Source organism: Colletotrichum lupini, chromosome 10 (genome assembly GCF_023278565.1).
Source record: "Colletotrichum lupini chromosome 10, complete sequence".
NCBI lineage: Eukaryota > Fungi > Ascomycota > Sordariomycetes > Glomerellales > Glomerellaceae > Colletotrichum > Colletotrichum lupini.
This window is the reverse complement of record NC_064673.1, coordinates 1,085,314-1,105,938: the sequence shown is the minus strand read 5'-3', so window position 1 is coordinate 1,105,938 and position 20,625 is coordinate 1,085,314. Positions and strand designations below refer to the sequence as shown.

Below are 20,625 nucleotides of genomic sequence, written 5' to 3'. Positions count from 1 at the left end.
CTTGTAGATTGGACAACTTCCATTCGCTAGTACGCTATCAATGCTCGTCAAAATGAACGGAACAATACACGACATTCGGGATTCTGCACGACTAACCAATCAGCCAGAGAGGGCTTGGTTTGGCGTCCGTGGACATGTCTGCGAATACCTAGATATCTTGCCATCCCTGGAAATACGAGTAGCGCAGCAATCAGACGTACCGGCCAGCCAGATCTAGACGTGGAGAAGTCCGGGTGCGGGATAGAGGTGTGTGTAGCGGGAGAAGAAATTCGACAGATTTCTGGACTTTGGACTTCTAGAGCAATGGGGCGTTGGAACTGTTTGACAAATCCAATAGTGGAGGTGTCGACTCCATGGCAGTTTTCCCTTGCCAAACACATTTGTTTCCATCAAACGAATCACCTCATTCTGTCGACCCATGCCATCACAGAGTGCCTAGGCGCCCCGAGTATCAACAGCCTGACTCGGTTTACACACGGGTACATCGCGATAGCAATGCTATGTTTGGCGTACCGGAGCATGCTTTACGCCATGGCTCACGGGCTCGGAGCCTCTCGTCCGACGAAAATCAAGCAATCCACCGGTGAGGAGAAAGAATCTGGGGATGAGAGATCTCACAGCACTGGGTACCCCAAATCTTGGGAACATGGTCAAAAGGGTCTCCCCCGGAATTCCCGAATCGAGCTTAGCGCATCTCGCAGCCCGAGGGACCGTACGGAGTAGGCACCTGGATAGAAGGAAGTTTGAACTGGAAAGGCAGTTCAACGCCCGGCCGACAATCTGGCCAGCTGGGCGCCCGTGGCACCTGGGGTTATCGCATGCAATTACGGACCTGGCGCTACTGCGCAGGGAGGCAACAGAGGATGTGGCGCCGCTCGAAGATCACAGGTCTTGCGACGCCAATGGGAGACCTGGTGGCTTGATGGCGATATCCTAGGACCAGAGCTTCGGATGATTGTGGTGACACGACGCCCCCACGTTCTGTCCCATTTGGATTATGGGGGAGGCTCTTTTCTGGCTAAATGAGGGGTCCTTGGTCTTGCAATTACCGCAACGAGGACACCCTTCTCCGATGCTGGATCCTGGAGGAGCGACGCCTCTCCTGTCGCTAGAGAGGATGCATTCCCGCTTATCCGTCGAAGACAAAAACGGAAACCCGAGGCTGGGAACATAACCAGCGCTACATAGCGGCTCATGGAACAACGGTACAACATAGGCGGGACTAGAGTCTTTCTGAATCTTGCTCCTGAGAAGGAAAGAGTCAAATGTTATGATTCCGACGAAGGTCCGAAGCTCGGCGGCGATAGCTGGTGACTCGGTGAGCGCGGCTTCACTACGCAACAGCCAAGGGATGCGGAATTTCATACACCATTGCGTTTTCGCAGACCGAGAGGCGAGCCGAGGGCCAGCGGAGCCTGTTGTCCTCGGCCAGTGACTACCGAGGGCTGCCGAACCGCAGAAGCGCCTACCCTGTGTCAAGCCTAGTGCTCGGTGAACATATGCACAGGGTGGAGGAACAACAACCAAGCCGAAGAGAGTCCAGAGAGCCCCAGCGATTACGGATACTATGCGTCTTATCTATTGAAGATCACGTCTCGCGCTGACGAGCGCTGAAGAAGTCACGATGCGATGCGGAAATTTGAGTCATCTGCGACAAGGCTCTTTTCTCGCGCTTAACGCGCTGCGGAGTCGTGACAGGAGACAACCGAGACACACAAGGTTGCAAGGTCGAGAATCGCACCAACGAATGCTGATTCTCTTGTTGGCCTCATTCTTTGACTGGGTCGGCTGAGAGGTTTGAGATTTGAGACTCATCTTGGGCGGCCCGGATGACCAAGGCCCCATTCACATTGTTGTATTGCGGTGAGGCAGATCAACTTGTGTGGAGGTAATTCTCTTGTAGGGTGTCTGGTGATTTGGACGCCTGGTGGCTTTCATGGTGAAGAGAGACAATGTGCGCAATGGCTACTGGGGATCCGGTACCGCTCCAGACTCTTATCTCGAAGGAGGGAAGCTAAGAAGCAGCGGCCCCCACACCCCCGCCGGGACCCCGGTGTTGAGGTAAGGGCTCGGAATTGCGATCCAAGGACGCTCGTAAAGACGGGCCAACACATTGCGATTCAAACGAGCCGCTCTCGCTGGGCTTTGCTCGGCCCTCTGAGTGACAAGGCAAGAGCAAAGTAGGGCGACGAGGCGATGGGCAAGAAAGCAGATATCTCGACTTGGGCCGCAAAGTTACATCTCAAAGCGGCGCTTGTGAGTTGGTACAGTCACCATTTGCTGGCTGCCTCTCATCCGCTGGCCAACAGTTCTCATCGTCTTACCAGTGCAAGCGCAATGAAGCGAGGAGCCCCCCACACCGCGGGGTTACAGTCCCGACATCATCTCATGGTGAGCTGAGGAAGTCGAATCGCGGCACCGTGCCAGCTCGGACAGGCTGTCCTGCGCCCTGTGATACGACCTGCACAAAGATAGGTCTACCTATAGACGCCTGAGGACCTGCCGCAGGCTCCGAGCAACGATACACGAGGACTGCGGCTTGGGCGAGGAAGAACAGCATCGAACAAGCTTATTGGGCTTTGTCTCTTCTCTGTATGCGCTTCGCCTTGCTTAGGCCTGACTGACAATGGCGGCCATGCCACGATGCGGCCTGGATTGGCACCGCGGCAAGGGGCATGGACGATCCCCCGGTCGGGATTGAGGCGAATTAAATGCCGGCATCCTCTCTCCTCAGCTGATACTCGTGAGTTGAGGGCATGATTGGGGATTCCCCGTGGAGAAGAAAACGAAATATTGTCTCTGTTTGGGCCGACATCTTCCCCCAGATTTCCTTCTTGCCAATAAATGCAGGCGCCCGCGGGTCAAGGTTGTGCCTTCATTCCCACGGGGTAAAAACTGGCGATGAGCGGAGAGCCGGGACAATTGTGCCATGGGCGAGGTGGCTTGGGCGGCACATTGCGTGACGAGGGGTCTCTTTTCCCCCTGCATTTTTCTTCTCCTTCGTCTGCCTTCGTCGTCTCTTTTTTTTCTTTACTTCCCTGAATAGCTTCCCAAGAACGTGGCGGACCAATCAGACACGAGGATGGTGGCACAAGCTTGGGGTTTATCAAGAACCAAGCCACCACTCACTTCCGTTGCCTCACCGCCCCCCCCCCGCGTCCGCCCACACAGAAATTGCAAGTCAGGGTCGTTGGTGAGGACAAGCCGGGACCAGGCTGGGGGATGCTAATCTCGGTGGCCTGGAGAAAGGAAAGCGGGATGGCCAAGGGCCATGGGATGAGATGGGCGAGGCGTGGAGGGAAAAAAAAAAGTCTCTTTAAGATTACTGACGATTGTGCTGCCCACGTTGCACAAGGGCCATGTCGTATTATTCACGATGCTCGCCCCATCGATACTCCGTCCTGAGCAGATATCGACCGCGGAGAACTAAGCACGTGTCGGCAATAGACCGAGATGTGGTTCACGATGTCTTTAGAAAATTGGTGTTGGGTCCTGGAGGTCAAAGTGGTGTGGGGATTCTCGAGCGGCGGGAATAGCGGCGGCGAGGCCAATACGGGGGACCACGACTGAAGTGCTGAACCACGAAGGGGGCGGACGGATACGTTGGGTGGATAGGCAATATTGCGAATGAGGCCGAGGATTCACCACGGCCAAGCTAGCAAGTCAGGCAGGCCGCAGGGCACCGTTTGAGCATTCCCACCACGGCCGCCATACCAAGACGGACTACGCAGACCCGGCATGACAAAAAGGAAGAGAGAAGATTTTTTTCTTTCTTCACAGTCCTACGACTATTACGGAGCACCTACTTCTGCTGAGGATAAGGGTCCCTATGCCTCTGGCATGGAACGATGGTGTAATAGTGCACCATGATTTGGGCCTTGGGCGGGAACGGTGAAGGATGAGGGTGTGAAGAGTCGGAACACACGATGGGCACCAACGGAAAGAAAAAAAAATCCTGTCTGCCTGCCTGATTGCGCACTTTGCTGACCGACACGGCGGTATGGTTCCGTTCCCTTCTTCTTGTCTGCCTGTGCTGACTACTACGGAGATAATGGTGATGGCGGTGGTGGTGTTGGCAATGATGGCGGTGATGATGATGCCACCACGATTTGCCTTTGGGTACTACAGCAGAGGTGCTTGCCTTGTCGGATGGTGCCAGCAGAGCCGGGCATAGCACAAGGTAAAAAGCTAATGATGAGCACAACTGTACGGAACACAATCCGTACTCCACACAGAATCTGTATAGATTGACAGGTGAAAATTATGGACCGGAACACAACGAGGCGAAGGAAGAGAAAGAAAAGTGTGGGTGAAGGGAAAAAGCTGAAGAGAGAGGGTACGTACTGATCCCCAGTTTCCCCCGACCTGTCGCAAAACCACGTCGGTATCTGATGGTGCGCGTACCTTACCTTACGGAGTACCTCTCGCTCTGGTGCGGAGATACCTGATGTGCTTCAGGTCTTGAGTTTGGATAGAGGTACTCGGGTACTTCCTCGTCCGAGGCGGGAAAAAAAAGAGCATTGGATCCATCTCTAACAGGGCCGATACGTACCGATCTCTCCGGGAGAGCGAGCACGTCGCTCTTGGCTTTTTCCTAGAGTGGGATTGGAATTGTGGAGAGTGGGGTCCAAACCCCCGGCTGCGACACGCCCTTTCTCTTTCCAAAGTACACGCCTCTTCACTCCCCGTCCTCTCTCGGGCTCTTCCTCTCTCCCCTTTCACCCGCGTAAATAACGTATGGGAACAGAGTCAGTATCGGTTTACCTCACGCCCCCCCTTCTTCCCTGCTGGACTCCCTGCTGGTCATCATCGTTGACTTCTTGCTGAGATTGTAGCGGCGTGGCTTGTGGTTGACGACACACACTCGCAGTTTCACACACACCAGCGCGCTCTCGCGGTATCTTTCTCTGCCTCTCTCTTGGCTCCTGGCTGTGAGGTAGCCCTCATCCACACAAGTCTCACACCCGGTCTATTTTCTTTCGCAGGTGCTCGCTGCCGCCTCCTACCACGGTAAAACATCTATCCCTACCTGGCAGTCATGACTGGCCTGGTCCTCCCCCCGTTGTCACTTCATCACGGATATCTTCCGTCTACGACGTACCTCATCCAGTCCATGGCGGTTTAGCCAAGCCTTTCCCCCCGTCTTTTACGCTCGTCCTTCTGCGAAGCAACCAGTACTCCGTACTTCGTCCCCGTACCTTACATACCGAGCCTCTTCCAGCCCTGTCCGATTACTCCACGGCTGCCGCGGCCGGTGTGAATCTGACAGTCTGGGATTCTGTGTCGAGTGTCGACTAACGAATATCCAGCCGGCAGGTACCCCATACTGTACACCTCCATACCTACCGTAGAGAAGTTCCGTACTGCCGCCGATGCGCCCACAAGGTATAGCTGGGCCCCGCCGCGCAAGTGCGCTTGCTCTCTCTGATGCTGGCGGGTTTGACGCTGAAATGGGATTATGGGGTGAGAGGAAGCCATGGGGGCCCGCATTCGCACCCGCACCCAAAATCGAACCCCGTCATCCTTTCCACAAAGTACCGCCCACTTTTTGGTGTACCTTCCCTCTGCGCCGGTATTGGATCCGTATTTTGCGTCGTAGTTGGTGGCTCCCGGGCTTCTTCTGGTGCCCTTCTCTGACTATTCGTTAGGTAACTGGGGGAGACAAGTTTGTATCAAGAGCCCCGTTTTCTTCTCTTGGGGAGCCCCAGAAGGGCATAGAGACACGGTTACAAGTATGGCCAAGCATGAGCACGAGCAAAGAAGACCGGGGGGGGAAGATTCCAAAAGACAATGGTGCGAATTCAGTAAAGAGTAGACTTCCTTAGCAAACCTTGGCTGGCTGAGGTCGAAACTCACACATGGCAGATTGCAGAGTGTATCTACACATTTCAGTACGGGTTATTCAGGAGCCAAGCACAACTTAGGGAGTACTTGTGCGGTGTACCGTCCAAGGAAGCCAGTCAGTGTCGGGACCGGGTCCAGGAAGTCTTCGTACAGGGACGACCAGTTTCCAACAAGGCCAGGCCGAGGAAGTAGGTGAGAATGAGAGTGAGAAAGAGCGTCCGAGAAACTGCCCACGCCCTGCTCTGAGGTTCCTTCCCTTGCCCTTCTTCCTCCCCATTTTGTCTGGTCTGGGATTGGGACTGCGATTGGGACCGCCCACACCCCATCCCGTCATCCACACCGTCCACACAATCCACACCCTCCTCGCCGTCTCTCTCCCACCTCGTAACTTGAACTGGAGGTGACTTGCACACACACCTCACTCCCCACGTCTCTTTCTCTCTCTCTTTTTTCTTCTCTCTCTCTTCCTTCATTATCTGCTTTCCCTCTCTCTCTCTCTACCTTGGCAATACCGTAGCACCCTGTGCCTGTCTACCTCCACGCATCTTCCTCTCCTGTCTCTTTTAAACCTATTGCCCCGTCCCTCCCTCCTTCCCCAACTTTTACTCTGTTCCTCTTTTTGGAAGAAAATTATCACGCCAACCTACTGTCATTGTCATCCCTCCCAGGACCAGCCAACTTACCCCGGGCCACCCCTCAGTCCCCCCCCCCCCCCCCAAAAGCCGCCAAAGCTTTTTTTTTTCACACACCCACCCACCACCACTGCCACTCAACCTCGCATAACTTATATATCCAGCCGACCTCCCACACCCATCTCATCCGCACTCTCTCGACTCCCTCATCTACGCCCACTTACCACACCACAAGCAACATACAGCAACTCGGAACCGCACTCACGATACTCGAGTCCGGTTATACAATACATATCGACGACTATCATCGTCGACTACTATTGGAAAGGACAGAATAGGAGAAAGGGTTCGACTACTCCCGCAAAGCGGCCCAGCTCTGGATTATCAGGGCAAATGGGCGATCACATGCAGCAGACACAACCATCTCCTTTCAACTTTTCAAGTTTACTCAACCCCGATAAGAACGACACAATGATGTCCGGCGATGCCATGGAAACTACGAGGCTTGGTCCTCTCAACGAGCTGAAGCCCAAGGGTCCTCTCCCCGGCCAGACCGCCGAGAACCCGAACGAGCTTCCGCGTCCCTACAAGTGCCCCTTGTGCGACAAGGCCTTCCACCGCCTTGAGCACCAGACGAGACACATCCGCACTCATACTGGAGAGAAGCCTCACGCTTGCCAGTACCCTGGCTGCAGCAAGAAGTTCTCTCGCTCAGACGAGCTCACCCGCCACTCAAGAATACACAGCAACCCTAACTCAAGGAGAGGCAAGAACCAGTACAACTCTGGTCCTCAGCCCCATTTGCCCCAGGATGGCATGATGGCTCCTCCTCCCGCACCCAAGACGATTCGTTCTGCGCCTACTTCGAGCTTGTCCTCGCCCAACGTCTCGCCGCCGCATTCGTTTTCTCAGTACGTGTTGCCCGCTCACCCGGGACACGGCAGCCCCTTTGGCCGCCAGATGCAGGGCCAGTCCAACATGGACATCTCTATCCTGGCAAAGGCTGCGAACCAGGTTGAGCGTGAGACGCTCACCGCACCGCCTTTCCACGGCTCTTCTGCCAGACATCACCCTTACTACTCCCATAGCCTGCACAACTCGCGCGGCCACCTCCCCTCTCTCTCAGCTTACCACATGTCGAGATCGCACTCCAACGATGAGCACAACGATGACCACTACGCTGGCTCTCGCCACGCAAAGCGATCTCGCCCCAACTCGCCCAACTCCACGGCACCATCCTCCCCTACCTTCTCCCACGACTCCTTGTCGCCTACTCCCGACCACACCCCTATCGCTACACCCGCTCACTCCCCGAGACTTCGTCCCATGGGCTACGAGCTGCCTTCTCTCCGTAATCTTTCCCTGCAGCACGCGGCACCTCCTGCTTTGGCTCCTCTCGAGCCTCACCTGGAGACTCCTTACTTGCCTCCCCCTCCCGCGCCTACCAGCGCCGGAACCCCCACTCGGAACGGTGCTTCTCTGGCAGACATTATCAGCCGGCCTGACGCCGGCAGAAAACTGCCAGTCCCCAAGATTGGTGTTCACCAGCTTCTGGACGGAAACGACGGTTTCCAGAGCGGCAGGAGTTCCACCACTGGCAGCGTTGCCGGCGGTGACCTCATGGATCGGATGTAACGGGAACGACAACCTTAAAGTGGCACGACCTGACGACCTGGGCAATAGACGGGATAGAAGAACAATGGCGTTTCCGGGTATTTTCGAATTGGCAGAGTTGGCCGACTACGACTTCTTTATCTAATCACCAAACAACAAACAAACCAAAGAATTCGATGGGCTCCTCTTTTGCAGTGGCGGCTACACTCAATCTTATAGACTCACTCCTACCTCGATGGACGAACAACCAGAGATCGGAAATACGACTGCACCCTCACCCCTCAACAACAACGAAAAGCAAAACTCATTTTTCTTGTGTCTTTTTTTTCTCCTCTCTTTCTTGTGTGTGATGGATATAGGGATTTTGTGAGAGTGTGTGTGTGTGTGTATGAGAACGTCAACGGGTCGTTACAAAACCCGTCCTTTCTCATCTGTGTCACGGATTTGCTTGTATCGGCGATGGGACGGAGACAAACCAAGATATCAACCTATAGACGGCGGGAACAACTTTGGGCGGTGTACGCGAGAGGATTTTCTTCCTCTTTGGGCGGGTTTTTTTGTTTTTTTTTGAAGCGCAGAGACAGCGCTAACACTCTGGTCTACTGGTTTTTTTTTATGTCTGGATTTTCTTTACGACGAACGTCGCCGCCTAGGCTGGCTGGACGAAAGCTTGTTTTTCTTTACAACTGTTCTTAGAAAGAGATTTACTCGATAAACCCTCGACAAACTCGAGAAGGAGAAATCCAAACAGATCTTCCCCCCACACTTTCAACAGCGTTCCAACTCCTCGCCGTTTGATGTGATGAATCTAGTGACCTAAAACGGGACTCTATCTGCTTGTGTGTGTGTGTGTCTCAAACAGTGGACTGATTTGTTCCCCCCCCTCGTGTTTGCAAATGTGATGTGTGCGAGGGTGCATCTGGGGTGTGACCAAGAAACACCCACCACCACCGACGATCGGAACCCGTGCCCAGGCGGCCGTTTGTTTCCCTCTCTCTCTCTCTCTCTCTCTTTTCCTTGTGATGGGTTGGAAAGGGGGGGAAAGGAAGGGTGTGGTGGACGGTTCTTGGTGGTGTCCGGGGTTCGCGGGCTGCTGCGCGGGCGTTTCCCCTCCACCATCCCATCCCATCCCTCTCTTACTTTTCCCCCCGGGCCCCCCCCCCCCCCCCCCCCCCACCCCACACACTTTAGAGAGAAGGTAGGTAGGTACTAAGGGGTATGACGCCGTACGTAATCCGCGCAACTTTGCCCCAGACGGGACTTTACAGAAATGGGGCAAGTTCAGAGTCGGAGTCGCTACGCATCGTCTTTTCCCCCACAAACAGCTGCCAAACCACGAGAATGATACGTCGAATAATCATGGAGGGGCCTCAAGCCACACAAGAGATTCGACCCTTTTTGGGGGGGGGGATAATTCAAAGGGGGGGTTTTCTTTTCTGGGGTTACGGTGGCGGACTGGGGAATTATTTCTGGGGAAGATGAGGCGCCTCTTTTGATCAAGGTTACCTCAAAACTGGCGGCATGGTTCCGGGGGAATTGAAAAAAAAAGACAAACCAAAATCCTCTCTCCCTTCTCTCTCTCTCAACTCCTCTCAAGATCTTGTGTTTGCCCAGATCCGTACGTCTACATGCCTTCCCCACCGGAGTTTGTGGAACAATTCTGATGGAATTTCGCTCGACTATCACTGAGTTGCAAAGAAACAACGGGGGGGGGGGGAATAACCTCCCCCCTTGTTCTAGTTCGTTCAAGTACAGCTTTCGGTACACTCACACCCTTTTCACAAGGCAGGAGGTTCGGGTACTAAGTCTGAATACTATTTAATCTTGATCCCGCCTATTCCGCAGGACTCGGTTGTATTCGTTTCCCGGGGGTGTTGCGTACGTGCCTGTATCTCTGCGCGGGTATGCGCGGGTGGGTGTCATCGAAAGGGCCAACGCAACGACACAACTTTCTGTTCTCTTGTCAAACTTGTCATTACCTGAACTAAAGTGAGTATAGATGGCGTAAACAGGTAACAACTTTACGTACGGATACTCACCCACCCCCCCCACCCCCCCCCCCCCAGCCCTTGCCAACCAACATTAAGCCCTGTGAGGCAGAACCCTTCATACAAAAAACCAAGGCACAGATGGGATCTTCCAGCCCCCCAGCCCCATCTCCAATTCCAGCCCCAGCTTTCCAACTCCATTCGTAAGAACACAAGAAAAAACTATAGGGGATTTGTATTTTTCCCAATGTTCTAGTTGGTGTTATTTGTCCCATTCAGGCCCTATCTTTCACCCATTTTCCTTGGCACCATGTCGTTCCATGGCTGGGGTTGGTGGGCTCTTGGGCGGTTAACTGACACATGCATACACACGCCCCCATCGAGGTAGGAGACACCACTCAACTTTCCATACCTACCTACCCCTTTGGATCGTCGTCTGCACTGAACGGGGGGCTTGTCACTTTGAAGCGGATAGACACGGATACATTGATCAAGTCGTATCCGCAATCCGCAGTTTGTTAACCTGCAGGCTGGCTGCATCCAGCATTTTCCCATCTTTTTGCCTGCCGGATTCACTCCAAGCGCGCGTTTTCCCCGGACTCTGAGCAAAAAAAAAAAAAAAGAAGAAAAAGAAAAAAGCCTAGGATTATACTGCTCAATCGTTCGACATCGTCATCAATAGTGACAATGCCTAGGTGGTCCGCCTTTCCCCCCGACTCATGAACGCTAGTAGATCCTGATCGACCGAGACCCGTGGAGATTAAAAAGATAGGGCAATATGGGGGCGTTATAGAAATCTCGACCAAGACGTGACTTGACTTGAGAGAACGGGGCACACGAGACCCCATCCTGCCAGTCACCTACGTCAAGATGGGTTGGAAGGACGGGAAAAGGGTAGGAAGCAAGAACCACTTTCTCTGCTTGTGTCGTGCCATATCTCGGCCAAATCCCCCCATGCCAACTTGCACGAACATTTCCATAAACCTGATGGAATGATGCGCTGGTGTGGAGTTTCGGGGCAGGTGCAAGAGTCAGTTCCCCTGAAGGCCCAAGGACCCCTCCAGCAAAAGTCAACAACCCTTTCTCATGCCGCACCCCTCCTCCGGCTCTCGAGCTCTCTTCCCTACCATTCTGTCCCTCCTCGCCAGGGATTCAGGAGAGGGAAAAAAGGTCTGGAACGGACGGCATTACGTATTTCTCTGGGGGATGATATCACACCCGGCCCCACTGTCCCTGGCATGAAGGCGTTGCGTTGGCACCAACTCTGACACTTTGCCTCGTTTCCGTGGGGAAAGAAGAAAAGCCAGAAGAAAATTGTTTGACAACTCCATAGGATCTTCGTGGCCGGAAGGATGGAGTTTTTTTTTTTTTTTTCCTCCCCCCTCCCCGACTAGCGCCCTGTGTATATCAGATCATTGCGACGACACAAGCAAAATGTTGTCGGCCAAGAATAGCATCATCCGGAGCCTGCGGATGCTGTTCTGTGCAACGGAGGGGCCAAAAGGGGGCGCGGCCAAGACAGTGACATTCAAAAATTCCCTGAGTGTTCCCCAGTTTCAAACGGAGGTCGGTGAATGATGACTCAGGAAATGTCACTGTCATTTTCCCCGTACTATGGCGGGGGGATGGTGTGGGTTAGCTTTCTGGGGATGGTTGCTTTTTGCCCTTGCCGTATCCCATTTTCGGCCACCAAGGGGTGGTGGGCTCGGTAGTTGGGTGGCGAGATGCTGTTGGGCCAGGAACGCAACTCGTAAACTCTTCCGGCTCATCAAAATTCAGCTCCTTTGGTTTGTGCGCCGAGAGAGCAGCAGCAGCAGCAGCAGCAGCAAAAGCCACCAAACAATGTTTCGTGCACAAGTCGGACTGCCAGATTGCGTTGCGGTTCCTTTCCGTCCCTGTCCTCAGACGATGACAACTCCGGCCTGATTATCATGCCCCAAGGTTTTGGGCTGAATTGTTGAATGCCGCCCACTTGTTGTCGGATTCACGAGTGAGTCAAGGCACATCACTATTTAACTCTATCGTTTTACATTACTAGAGGATTACCACAGTATATATAGACGCTACCCTACCCTCGAATTCCGCACTATTTAACCTTAACCCTTTTTTCACCTATCTTTTCCTCTATTTTACCCTCTCTCTCGTTAAAAAATTATTAAAATCGTAGTTTTAATAGCTTATTAATAAGTTAATATTATTATTTAGAAATAAATAACTTATACTCGTATATAAATACTAAGAGTCTTATTATTATAAAGATAGTAATAAATATACTAAAGTACTTAAGAGAGCTTTTTAATAAACTTTTAATATTATTTAAAGCTATAATCCTCGAGCTATAAAAAGAAGCCGAGGTACTATATTAATACGGCCCTATCCGTCTTATTAATACTAATAATAGTCTTTTTAATATAAAATATATTATTAATACTTTATAGCTGCGTTACTATACTTCGTAAATTATACTTAATATTAATAAGGATTTTAGTATTATTTTTTAGTTTATTTCTTAATTTCTTTATTAAGGCCGTTATTATAGGGTTAGTTTAGTTATTAATATTTTAATAAGTATTTTAACTTAGTATACTTAAAAGCTCTTATAGCCCTTAAGGAGAGGCTTTTAAAGGACTTATAATTAGACTTTTTACTTATTATAAGTAAAGTTATTATAATTAAAACTATAGCGTTATAAACCTCGATAGTAAGTAGTTAATAATATAATTATCTTTCTCTTATAATAAGCTTAAAAAAGTATCTTAATTTAAGTACTAAGTAAGTACTATACTATTTTATTAAAACTATATTCTTATACTTATAACTTAGAAAGAATTAACTTTCTTCGATAATAAGGTACTTAGAGTCAAGGCACATGCAAACTGCCAGTCCTTTTCTCCCTGTCGCAGCTGAGGCGGCGCGCGAACCACCTCGCCAGCTAGAGTCTTTGAGCCAGGTCCGGTGTACTGTGTAGGTCGCATTTACGAGAAGACTCGTCACATGTGAGAGCGTCAGCCATGGCTTGCTTACCGGGTATTGGCATACCAGCCCTTATTCGCAAGTCCTGGCGCATCACCACTTCCGACGCCGTAAAGCAGTCCTGTAAGTATGGTTTCGGACGCGGTGCAACGTTGGCGTTTAGCCGTCGCGATGTGTCCTGTAGAGCGGCCTCGAGGAGGCGTCCACCGAGCGCAGGGCGGCATGGCGATGAGGGCCGCAATGGCGGTAGTCCGTCCGCTGCAGCTCAATGGTGTTATCTTCGGTATCAGCTACTGGAAACCTATCCAAGGCAACGCGTTTCTGTTGTGTCTCTTCTGAGCGCCTCCAAATGGCTGCCTCGATGCGCACGACTCTTGTCTGTGCCTGTTTCTCTAAACAGAATTTCAAGGCCACGCATGCGTGGTTTACCTGCCTATTTCCTCACCGCCATAACATTTTGAAGCGATAGGTCGAACTGGACACACCCACTGGCACACGAGATGGTGTGGTAGATGCAGGCCTCTCCCACAGAGGGTGAGAGGATAGACTATACGGTACGTACAACCTATGAGAATGGGCGTGGTGATTTCTGAAAAATCGATCGCCAAAGCCACGAAGCAAGTTGCAAGAGAAGTGGAGACCGGGGGAGTCTGGGGGAGAGCGGCATGGCGTCTTTGGCCTACTTGGAAGGCGTTCCGATTCGAAGAGCCCTGAGATGGAATTGCTTTTCGAGACAGCGCATGCGGGCGAGGCCGCCCTTCAAAGGATTGTGCACTGTCGCCTGCCGTGTAAGTTCAAGCGGCCAATGCTCCCGGGGAAGGGCGGAAGATTGGCTGGTGCGGGAGAGAAGAGACGAGACATGACGCGGATATCCAGGTGAATGCTGACATTTGAACAATCGAGTAAATGAGATGTGTCCAGTCGTTGGGAATAAACCTGGGTTGCTTGGCTTGTGACAATGCTGGCTAGATAGTTTGCTTTCTAAGTGACGGCCCGACGCTCATATTGCGCCCCCGAGAAGGATGAGAAAGTCAAAGAGAGTGAGCACTGCTCGGTGGTACACCGGTATCTGTTTGTTTGACTTCAGGAGCCAGGTCCTTTGCTCGATGAGCTCGTCGAAACATGATCTCGGAGTTGAGACACCCTCGCGGGCCGCTTAGACAAAAGGACAGATACTCTTTCCTCTTGATCGTTCCGCCTGACGCTGAACCAAGGACTGGGGTTATGGTGTGATGGCGCTAATCTGCGCTTCCAACAGACCACATGCGCTAACTTCCTGGACAAGAAGGCCAGCTGAGATGGGAAGTTGTCTGGTTCTTAACTTGGCAAAGCCTCCCGGGTTATGAGAAGAGGGTGTCGCAATTTGTCGCGGTTGCAGGGAGACGCAAGCCAGGCTGACCAAAGTGTGGGGGGATCTGGTTCGAATCTCGTCGATGAGGCGTGTAAACGAAGCAAAGAAGATAGGAGATGCTGCGCCTGTCCGATGACCTCCAAGGAGCGCATGACTTGGTTCCCTCTTTACTTCGATATGTCATCGCTAGTGATGTAGGCGCCGCTCACGCCTGTTCCCGCAAGCAAACGCCCTGCTCTCTCCGGTTTCCGGGGGGTGCTGAAGACTACATTCCGATTGCGCCCGAAGTTGTTCTTATCGTAACTCCGAAGGACGTGGCTGGGCCTCATCTCGCTTTCTTCGGCATTAGCCATCATCGTATGGCACACCACACCCTCTTCAAGCGGCGCGGGCAGGCTGGTGTGTCGGGTTTGTGTGAGCCCCCCACGAGATGCCCCACGAAATTTACCCCGGTATCTAAAGCGCGTTTTGACGTCGTTTTATGGAGTTGTGGGGGAAAAGGCGTGCTCTCATGCAACCTTGTTGGGACAGCCGGAATCTTGCGCCAGAATGGGCGATAAGCAACCAGATCCATCCATGGATCTCTTCAATGACGCAGCCGCCCCATCCAAGCTATCCCAGAGGATAACACGGAGTCAAGATTTCTCTGAAGAATATCATATGTATCCGTACGCCCAGCTCTTGTCCTCTTGGCCTCTCCCACAGGCTTAACCGTAGTTTCGTACCGTGGCCTCGGCCCTGTTTGCTGACAGGCCAGCATGCCCCGTGTCAATCAGACTCTCCCGCTGTGTGTCAGCGAGCCAGGGCTTCGGTATGCCGATGACAGGCTGACAGTAAAATCAGGACCATCCCTGGATTGAGGCGAAGCTGAAGCCTGTCCCGTCCCATCCGATCAATATCCGTGCCGTCAATCCGCGGGATTGGAAACCAACATAGTTGATATCCTCGCACCAAACAAGCGTACGGATAGTCTTTGGGACTTGGGATGCTTGGTGCCACGGTGCCTTGGTGAAGGTTTCGCCCGCAACTCCCGCTTCATCTAGTAATTTGTCGGACCTGTTTCCCTGTCCGACCAGCCGTGACTGGTTAGTATGATGACTTTTTCCCGCTGTTGGCGTAGCTACGAGTCTATCAGCACGCCATGACTATTGACAACGCAAAATCGGGTTGTATCTCGGCATCTCTCTCGGGCACCATGCATCCGCTGTGCTTCGGGAGCTCGAAGTAGACGCACGCTCCGGCTGAAGTTATGGTGCGACGGATCGGCAGGATGAACTGACACTTTGTGCTCTGAAGTGTACCGGATTTCCGTAGATATGTCAAGTTGTCACTCGCACGGTCTAAATATCATCCAACGCCCCTAGAGCCCATTGCCTATTATTTTGGCGTTGTGTTGCTGCTGCAAGATTGATAGATCAGCATACCCCATCGTGGATTCCAACCTGCTCAATAACTTCAATCCTGCGGGCGAGGTGCAAATTGCCTAGTTGAGTGTGGGGAAGAGTCATGGCATGTTTGATATTGATTGCCTAAGAAACGTCTGGGGAATCGGGGATTTGACAACCTTCTGAAGTCCCTAATGACGCCAATTTGGCGCAACGCATAGTCTTTTGACGATTCTAGGTTTGACGCCTAATTAGCGACTAGGACTCTGGCGAATATTTCACCGTTGGCCAAGGCGGTTGCAGATAACGACAGCCAGCGACAGCCAAGCGCTACCATAGTGTAAAGCAGGCGTTGAAGGTCGCGGAATGGTCTCTCCAACGAGAACGTAGCGGAGGGTCGATCCTCCGAGGCGGACCACGGGTCCGAAGACTCAAGACACCCATTGAGGCACCTTGGAGGATGTGAGGTCTGCGCATATCAGCTGTCCAGGCGTCGTTGGGCCAAGGGACGTAATCCTCCGCCATGGGGAGTTGACGCCAGAGGTCTCCTGTCTATCGTCATCAGTCATTCAGAACCCCCCAGATAAGAGCTATGCAACAAGGAGTTGGTTGTTGCGACACATCAATCGGCCATGTCTCGAAGAGTTGCTGACATCAGACACTAGGCAGCTCAATCTGTAGATATGGAGAGCCAGCAGGAGGCGCTGTGATTGGAGCGCCAGTTTGGCAACGGGTAGTGACAGGCGGCGCGTTGAGGTGGTTTGGTCCTCGGATTGGCGGCCGCTGTATCTAAACTTTGGCAAAGCAAAGGGCAAATCGGCCGTTCCAGGCCAAGGAAACCCCCCGCATCCTGCTCAGTCGCGCGAGCCAGGTTCTAATTACCCCGGCGATACCATTGACAAGCCTCATGCGACGAGGTGCTGGTACTCGGTAGTGTACGAACAATTGGGTGCTAGTTCTCTCAACCAAGCGTGGTAGGCGGGTAAATGTGCAGCGAGCGGAGAAGCGGGACGAAGAGTTGGTTCGATGCCGGCTGAGAAGGATTGAGAACAGTGTGCTTTGGTGTACGTAGCCTGTAGGGAGATGGGGACTGATTCTTGATCGAGAACAAAGTTAGAAGGGACACAGACCGTGACAGACGAGAGGCCAGGAATAGATGAAATGGCGAGACACGGGGGGAGAAGCGGAACGGTATCCGAATAGTCGATTTCTGGCATTCTCAGATTCAACCCCTTGCAGGCCGTCAAGGCTGGCGAGATGCACAAGCAGTTTGTGTTTCATTGTGCTCAGGGGCGGTTTGCTTGCTTCCCGTGCGTGCATGATTCCGTCGCCGGATATCTACACAGTAGGGATTGCGGGCGAGAGTGTTGAGACCCTGAATGGAGTCGAGAAGAAGACGATGCAACGTCGAGGCCCGGACCCCAGAGAAACACCATGGCTGGACTGTGTTTCCGCTTTGGGCAATCCGAATCAGGTGGGGGAGAGCCTTCCATGAGGCTATGGGCCCTTGATGAATGAGCAGAGATAGGCAAGGAGCTCCCGAATATCTCCTCGGTCTGGAGACTGGCGATACCGCGGTGGTTCGGTGGAAGCCGAATCAGGAGAAACGGAGGGTAATTTCCGTCAATCAGCAACGGCGAAAGGCGCCAGGCCTGTGGTACCGTCTTTTTACGGCAGCCCCGGTCCGTTCTGGGGGAATGGGCTGGGGAAAGCAGGGAGCAGAGGGGGGGACCTGGAGGGGGGAGGAAGGCACGACGGGATTGACAAGGGGAGGGGCGTGTGGAGGATGGGGGGAAGGTGCAGCTGTTGGAAGAGGTAGCAGGCGCGGCAGGATCTGGGAGCCTCCTCTGACGCCGGACGGGTCTGACCTTATCTGTGGGGAAACATCGAAAGATGCTCCCCAAGCGGGCCAGGGCGGGTCCTGGCCTGAGGGTGAGCCGGTGAGGTGGTGACTGCCCCGATCATTGATGCGCCCAGAGGGAGGCAATGGCTTCTTTCCTTCCATTTTCCCATTCCTGCCCGGTTTGCATCTGTGGGCCGAATCCCGGCTCCCGGTCCCATTGACCTCCGGATTGTCACCTCGACTTCCAAGCTTCTCTCTTCATTCCTGGTACCACGATTCACACCCCTCGATCCCCTTCCGAGCAATCGCCAAACCCCTTCAGGCCTATCTCCCGCGCCCCAGCTTTCTGTCAATGATTTTCGGCTTGCGGCATGGGTATCCAAGATGGCGAAACTGGTAGGGGACTCTTGATGGGAATACCCGCCGATTCACTCCACTTCCTCTTCTTCCTCTCGGTGCTTCCTCTTGCCTAATCCGACTTAGATTCTCTCACTCTTCTCGGCCTTACTTGACATTACACAGTACATTCGTTCCAAGAGCCCCGTAGCACTACAGAAAGCCCGCACTACCGCTAGAAAAGACCCTGCAAACGCTGTCGCCATCGCCGAATGGCTTGGCTATCGCAAATGCAGTCTATGGAGTAGACTACTCTGGATTTGCATTCGCACATCAAGACTCGAATGAATTCAGCCGAAAAAAGGGCCTCCCATTGCCCAGATGGAGAGCGCGCCAATGGAACAGCAGCACCTGTGCTTATCAGTGCAAAACAGCTTTCAAGTGCCTGGGCCCTGGATGGCGGCTGAAACTCCCTCCCCTGGCCTTTAATGCCTTCCTCCATGGACACTTTTGCCGCCTCAATCAGAACTTGTGCCCCCCACCGGCGCCTCGGTGTGCCTTCAGCCGCTACTACTCACCGTCCCATCCGGTCCCTGACCTGCGTCGATACGAGCCGAGATGCGTGGGTACCATGCCCTCGATGCGAGGGCCAATCCAGAGTGCATGGCATGTCACCCTGCCCAATTTGGTTCGCATCTCGCGCCGTAGAAGTTCGTTTGCTCGCTCTCAGGGCTTTGATATCCTCATAGAGATTCACACGGGGTTCCCGACATGCGTTGATGCGCTTGACAAACTGTCCAGGCCATACAATGGTGGTGCCTTGCGTGTGTACGCACCGCTCTCTGGAGACATCAGCTTGGCAATGCGGCCCGTCTGTATCAGCGAACAATGTCTGCCGGGTATAGTTTGATAGATACCATGGTGATGCTATGCTTACAGTGTCGTGTAGTCACAATGCACGGCAAGATCCAGCTTCCTACCATCGATCGCCTGCATTGCCGTCGTGATCTTCCCCGCAAGCCAAGCATCTCTCGCTACATTTGAGCCGATAGTATTATACAACAAAAGTATATCCTTCATATAGTTCATCCAGATTTGCCCGCCGGTTCCCATATTCTCTCACCGACCCCTCCACCCCGAGCAATCTTCAAACTAGCCAACTACAAGTCCGGCCAAAGGAGCCTCATCCGCCGCTGTACGTTGGGTATCATCGGTCTTCTCCACGATCTTGGGATCTGTCTTCTCCGGATGCCGGTCCGGAATCCGGCTACTCTTTCGTGCGGGGGGCTAGTCTGCGCCTCTTTTCCCCAATATCATGTCGTGCAGGTACATGATTTGCATGGAATTACGGCCCGAGGAAAGCGTTGGTCTTGATACCGGCTAAGAAGCCCGTCGGGGGATGTGTTTGGCTTCACCGAGTGTGAGGAAACCTCGTCACCGAAACATAAGTCTTCGATATAACCGGCTAATCGGTGGCTTGGGGCGGGACCGACCATGTAACCATGCAGAACACACTCTCAAGAACGGTTGCCGATTTGCCTTGCTCAGTAAATAGTGTGGTGGCGTGGAGATTTGACTGATTGGCGATTGAGGCCTCAAGGAGTAGTGTAAGAAAGTAAGGGATAAGGCTCGATATCTGAAGATGCAGATATGTCTAGACATTTTATGCCTTGAATCTACATCCCGTTCACTCATTGTTCGGGTCATGCATGACCAGCTATCCCACATGCATTTTCAATCGACTGCTACCACGGTCATGGAGAAGCACATACGCATTTGCCCTCCCAATACTGGCAGCTATCAAAGACCACTTTATGCTCATCACACATGGCCCTGAAGGCCCAGCCGAAAGCTGGGGAATGGTCCTCGACGCACTCAACTACAGACTAGCAACGACACTGTATGAACCATTAATACGTCTTTGAAATGTCCATGACGATCGTCTGCCGGTGCCTTTCCGCCCCGTATGTTTTCCGGATTCAGTTGCTCTAGACATGCTCTCGCTCCAGGTAATTTGCTTTGCCTATGAAACTCTGGTCCGCCCCTCGTCAGAGATTATACTTGTGGCGTGTTCTCCTTGGAAGTTTGATGCTCTCGCGCACATGATCCTTATCTGCCTCCAACTATGAGGCATGGAGTAGCTGCAAGGGCAGTACTACCTAGGCCGGATAAAAGCTCTCTGATGATCTCGTTCCTGGTCGTGTCTGAAATGCGGTTGGGAAGTAAAGTATGGCCGAGTAGAAGTGAAAACAAACAAAGTTTATCACAGCAAAAATAAGACCAAGGACTCTTCTGGTTTCACTGAGGTGGACTTTTGTTTTTGGAGGTTATCCGGACAGCACTTAACTTCACCGTTAGATGAGAGTGAACGGCGGAGCAAGAGAGCGAGTAGACAACTTAATCAACTCCTGGCCATAAAAGCTCACAATATGGCATCAAAATGTCACTCAGTCAACTCGTAATGATAACTAGGGCTAGAAGTAGTCCTACAGACTCTGAGGAAAGTATCCACGAAAGTCATCCAAGAATGATTGACGAAAGAGCTAACAGACACATCTTGAGATTCGTACACGATCATGGCAATGTTTCTAATTCAATGATCTAAAGATTCTATACGCCTGCACTTCTCATAACGCAATCCTGAACGAGGTATTCAAAG

General features: G+C 52.6%; 6 protein-coding genes across 6 annotated transcripts; 3 read left to right on the top strand and 3 right to left on the bottom strand.

The window, feature by feature from the left end:
• Positions 1–52: 52 nt before the first annotated feature.
• Positions 53–937, top strand: CLUP02_17533 (uncharacterized protein; the record flags this gene model as incomplete). The annotated part of the gene is made up of 4 exons (XM_049296441.1): positions 53–136; positions 208–246; positions 300–583; positions 658–937. The coding sequence occupies 4 exons, from the start codon at positions 53–55 to the stop codon at positions 935–937; spliced, it is 687 nt and encodes a 228-aa protein (XP_049137665.1).
• A 58-nt stretch (positions 938–995) lies between these two features.
• On the bottom strand, positions 996–1,815 carry CLUP02_17532 (uncharacterized protein; the record flags this gene model as incomplete). The annotated part of the gene is made up of 4 exons (XM_049296440.1): positions 996–1,108; positions 1,176–1,465; positions 1,593–1,681; positions 1,717–1,815. 4 exons carry the CDS (start codon positions 1,813–1,815, stop codon positions 996–998), a joined length of 591 nt encoding a protein of 196 aa, XP_049137664.1.
• A 121-nt stretch (positions 1,816–1,936) lies between these two features.
• On the top strand, positions 1,937–3,405 carry CLUP02_17531 (uncharacterized protein; the record flags this gene model as incomplete). The annotated part of the gene is made up of 7 exons (XM_049296439.1): positions 1,937–2,053; positions 2,185–2,256; positions 2,310–2,439; positions 2,509–2,592; positions 2,749–2,959; positions 3,075–3,292; positions 3,356–3,405. The coding sequence occupies 7 exons, from the start codon at positions 1,937–1,939 to the stop codon at positions 3,403–3,405; spliced, it is 882 nt and encodes a 293-aa protein (XP_049137663.1).
• A 66-nt stretch (positions 3,406–3,471) lies between these two features.
• CLUP02_17530 (uncharacterized protein) lies at positions 3,472–3,740 on the bottom strand (the record flags this gene model as incomplete). The annotated part of the gene is made up of 2 exons (XM_049296438.1): positions 3,472–3,655; positions 3,715–3,740. The coding sequence occupies 2 exons, from the start codon at positions 3,738–3,740 to the stop codon at positions 3,472–3,474; spliced, it is 210 nt and encodes a 69-aa protein (XP_049137662.1).
• A 3,129-nt stretch (positions 3,741–6,869) lies between these two features.
• On the top strand, positions 6,870–8,111 carry CLUP02_17529 (uncharacterized protein; the record flags this gene model as incomplete). Its single annotated transcript, XM_049296437.1, has 1 exon — positions 6,870–8,111. The coding sequence occupies one exon, from the start codon at positions 6,870–6,872 to the stop codon at positions 8,109–8,111; it is 1,242 nt and encodes a 413-aa protein (XP_049137661.1).
• Positions 8,112–11,713: 3,602 nt separating this feature from the next.
• Positions 11,714–17,892, bottom strand: CLUP02_17527 (uncharacterized protein; the record flags this gene model as incomplete). The annotated part of the gene is made up of 25 exons (XM_049296436.1): positions 11,714–11,973; positions 12,948–13,010; positions 13,073–13,172; positions 13,259–13,424; positions 13,497–13,539; positions 13,614–13,761; positions 13,827–13,884; positions 13,940–14,012; positions 14,100–14,267; positions 14,312–14,567; positions 14,612–14,798; positions 14,932–15,014; positions 15,128–15,179; positions 15,249–15,458; positions 15,541–15,692; positions 15,827–15,885; positions 15,941–16,009; positions 16,070–16,239; positions 16,298–16,335; positions 16,387–16,640; positions 16,731–17,036; positions 17,132–17,293; positions 17,352–17,439; positions 17,520–17,802; positions 17,867–17,892. 25 exons carry the CDS (start codon positions 17,890–17,892, stop codon positions 11,714–11,716), a joined length of 3,474 nt encoding a protein of 1,157 aa, XP_049137660.1.
• Positions 17,893–20,625: the final 2,733 nt, after the last annotated feature.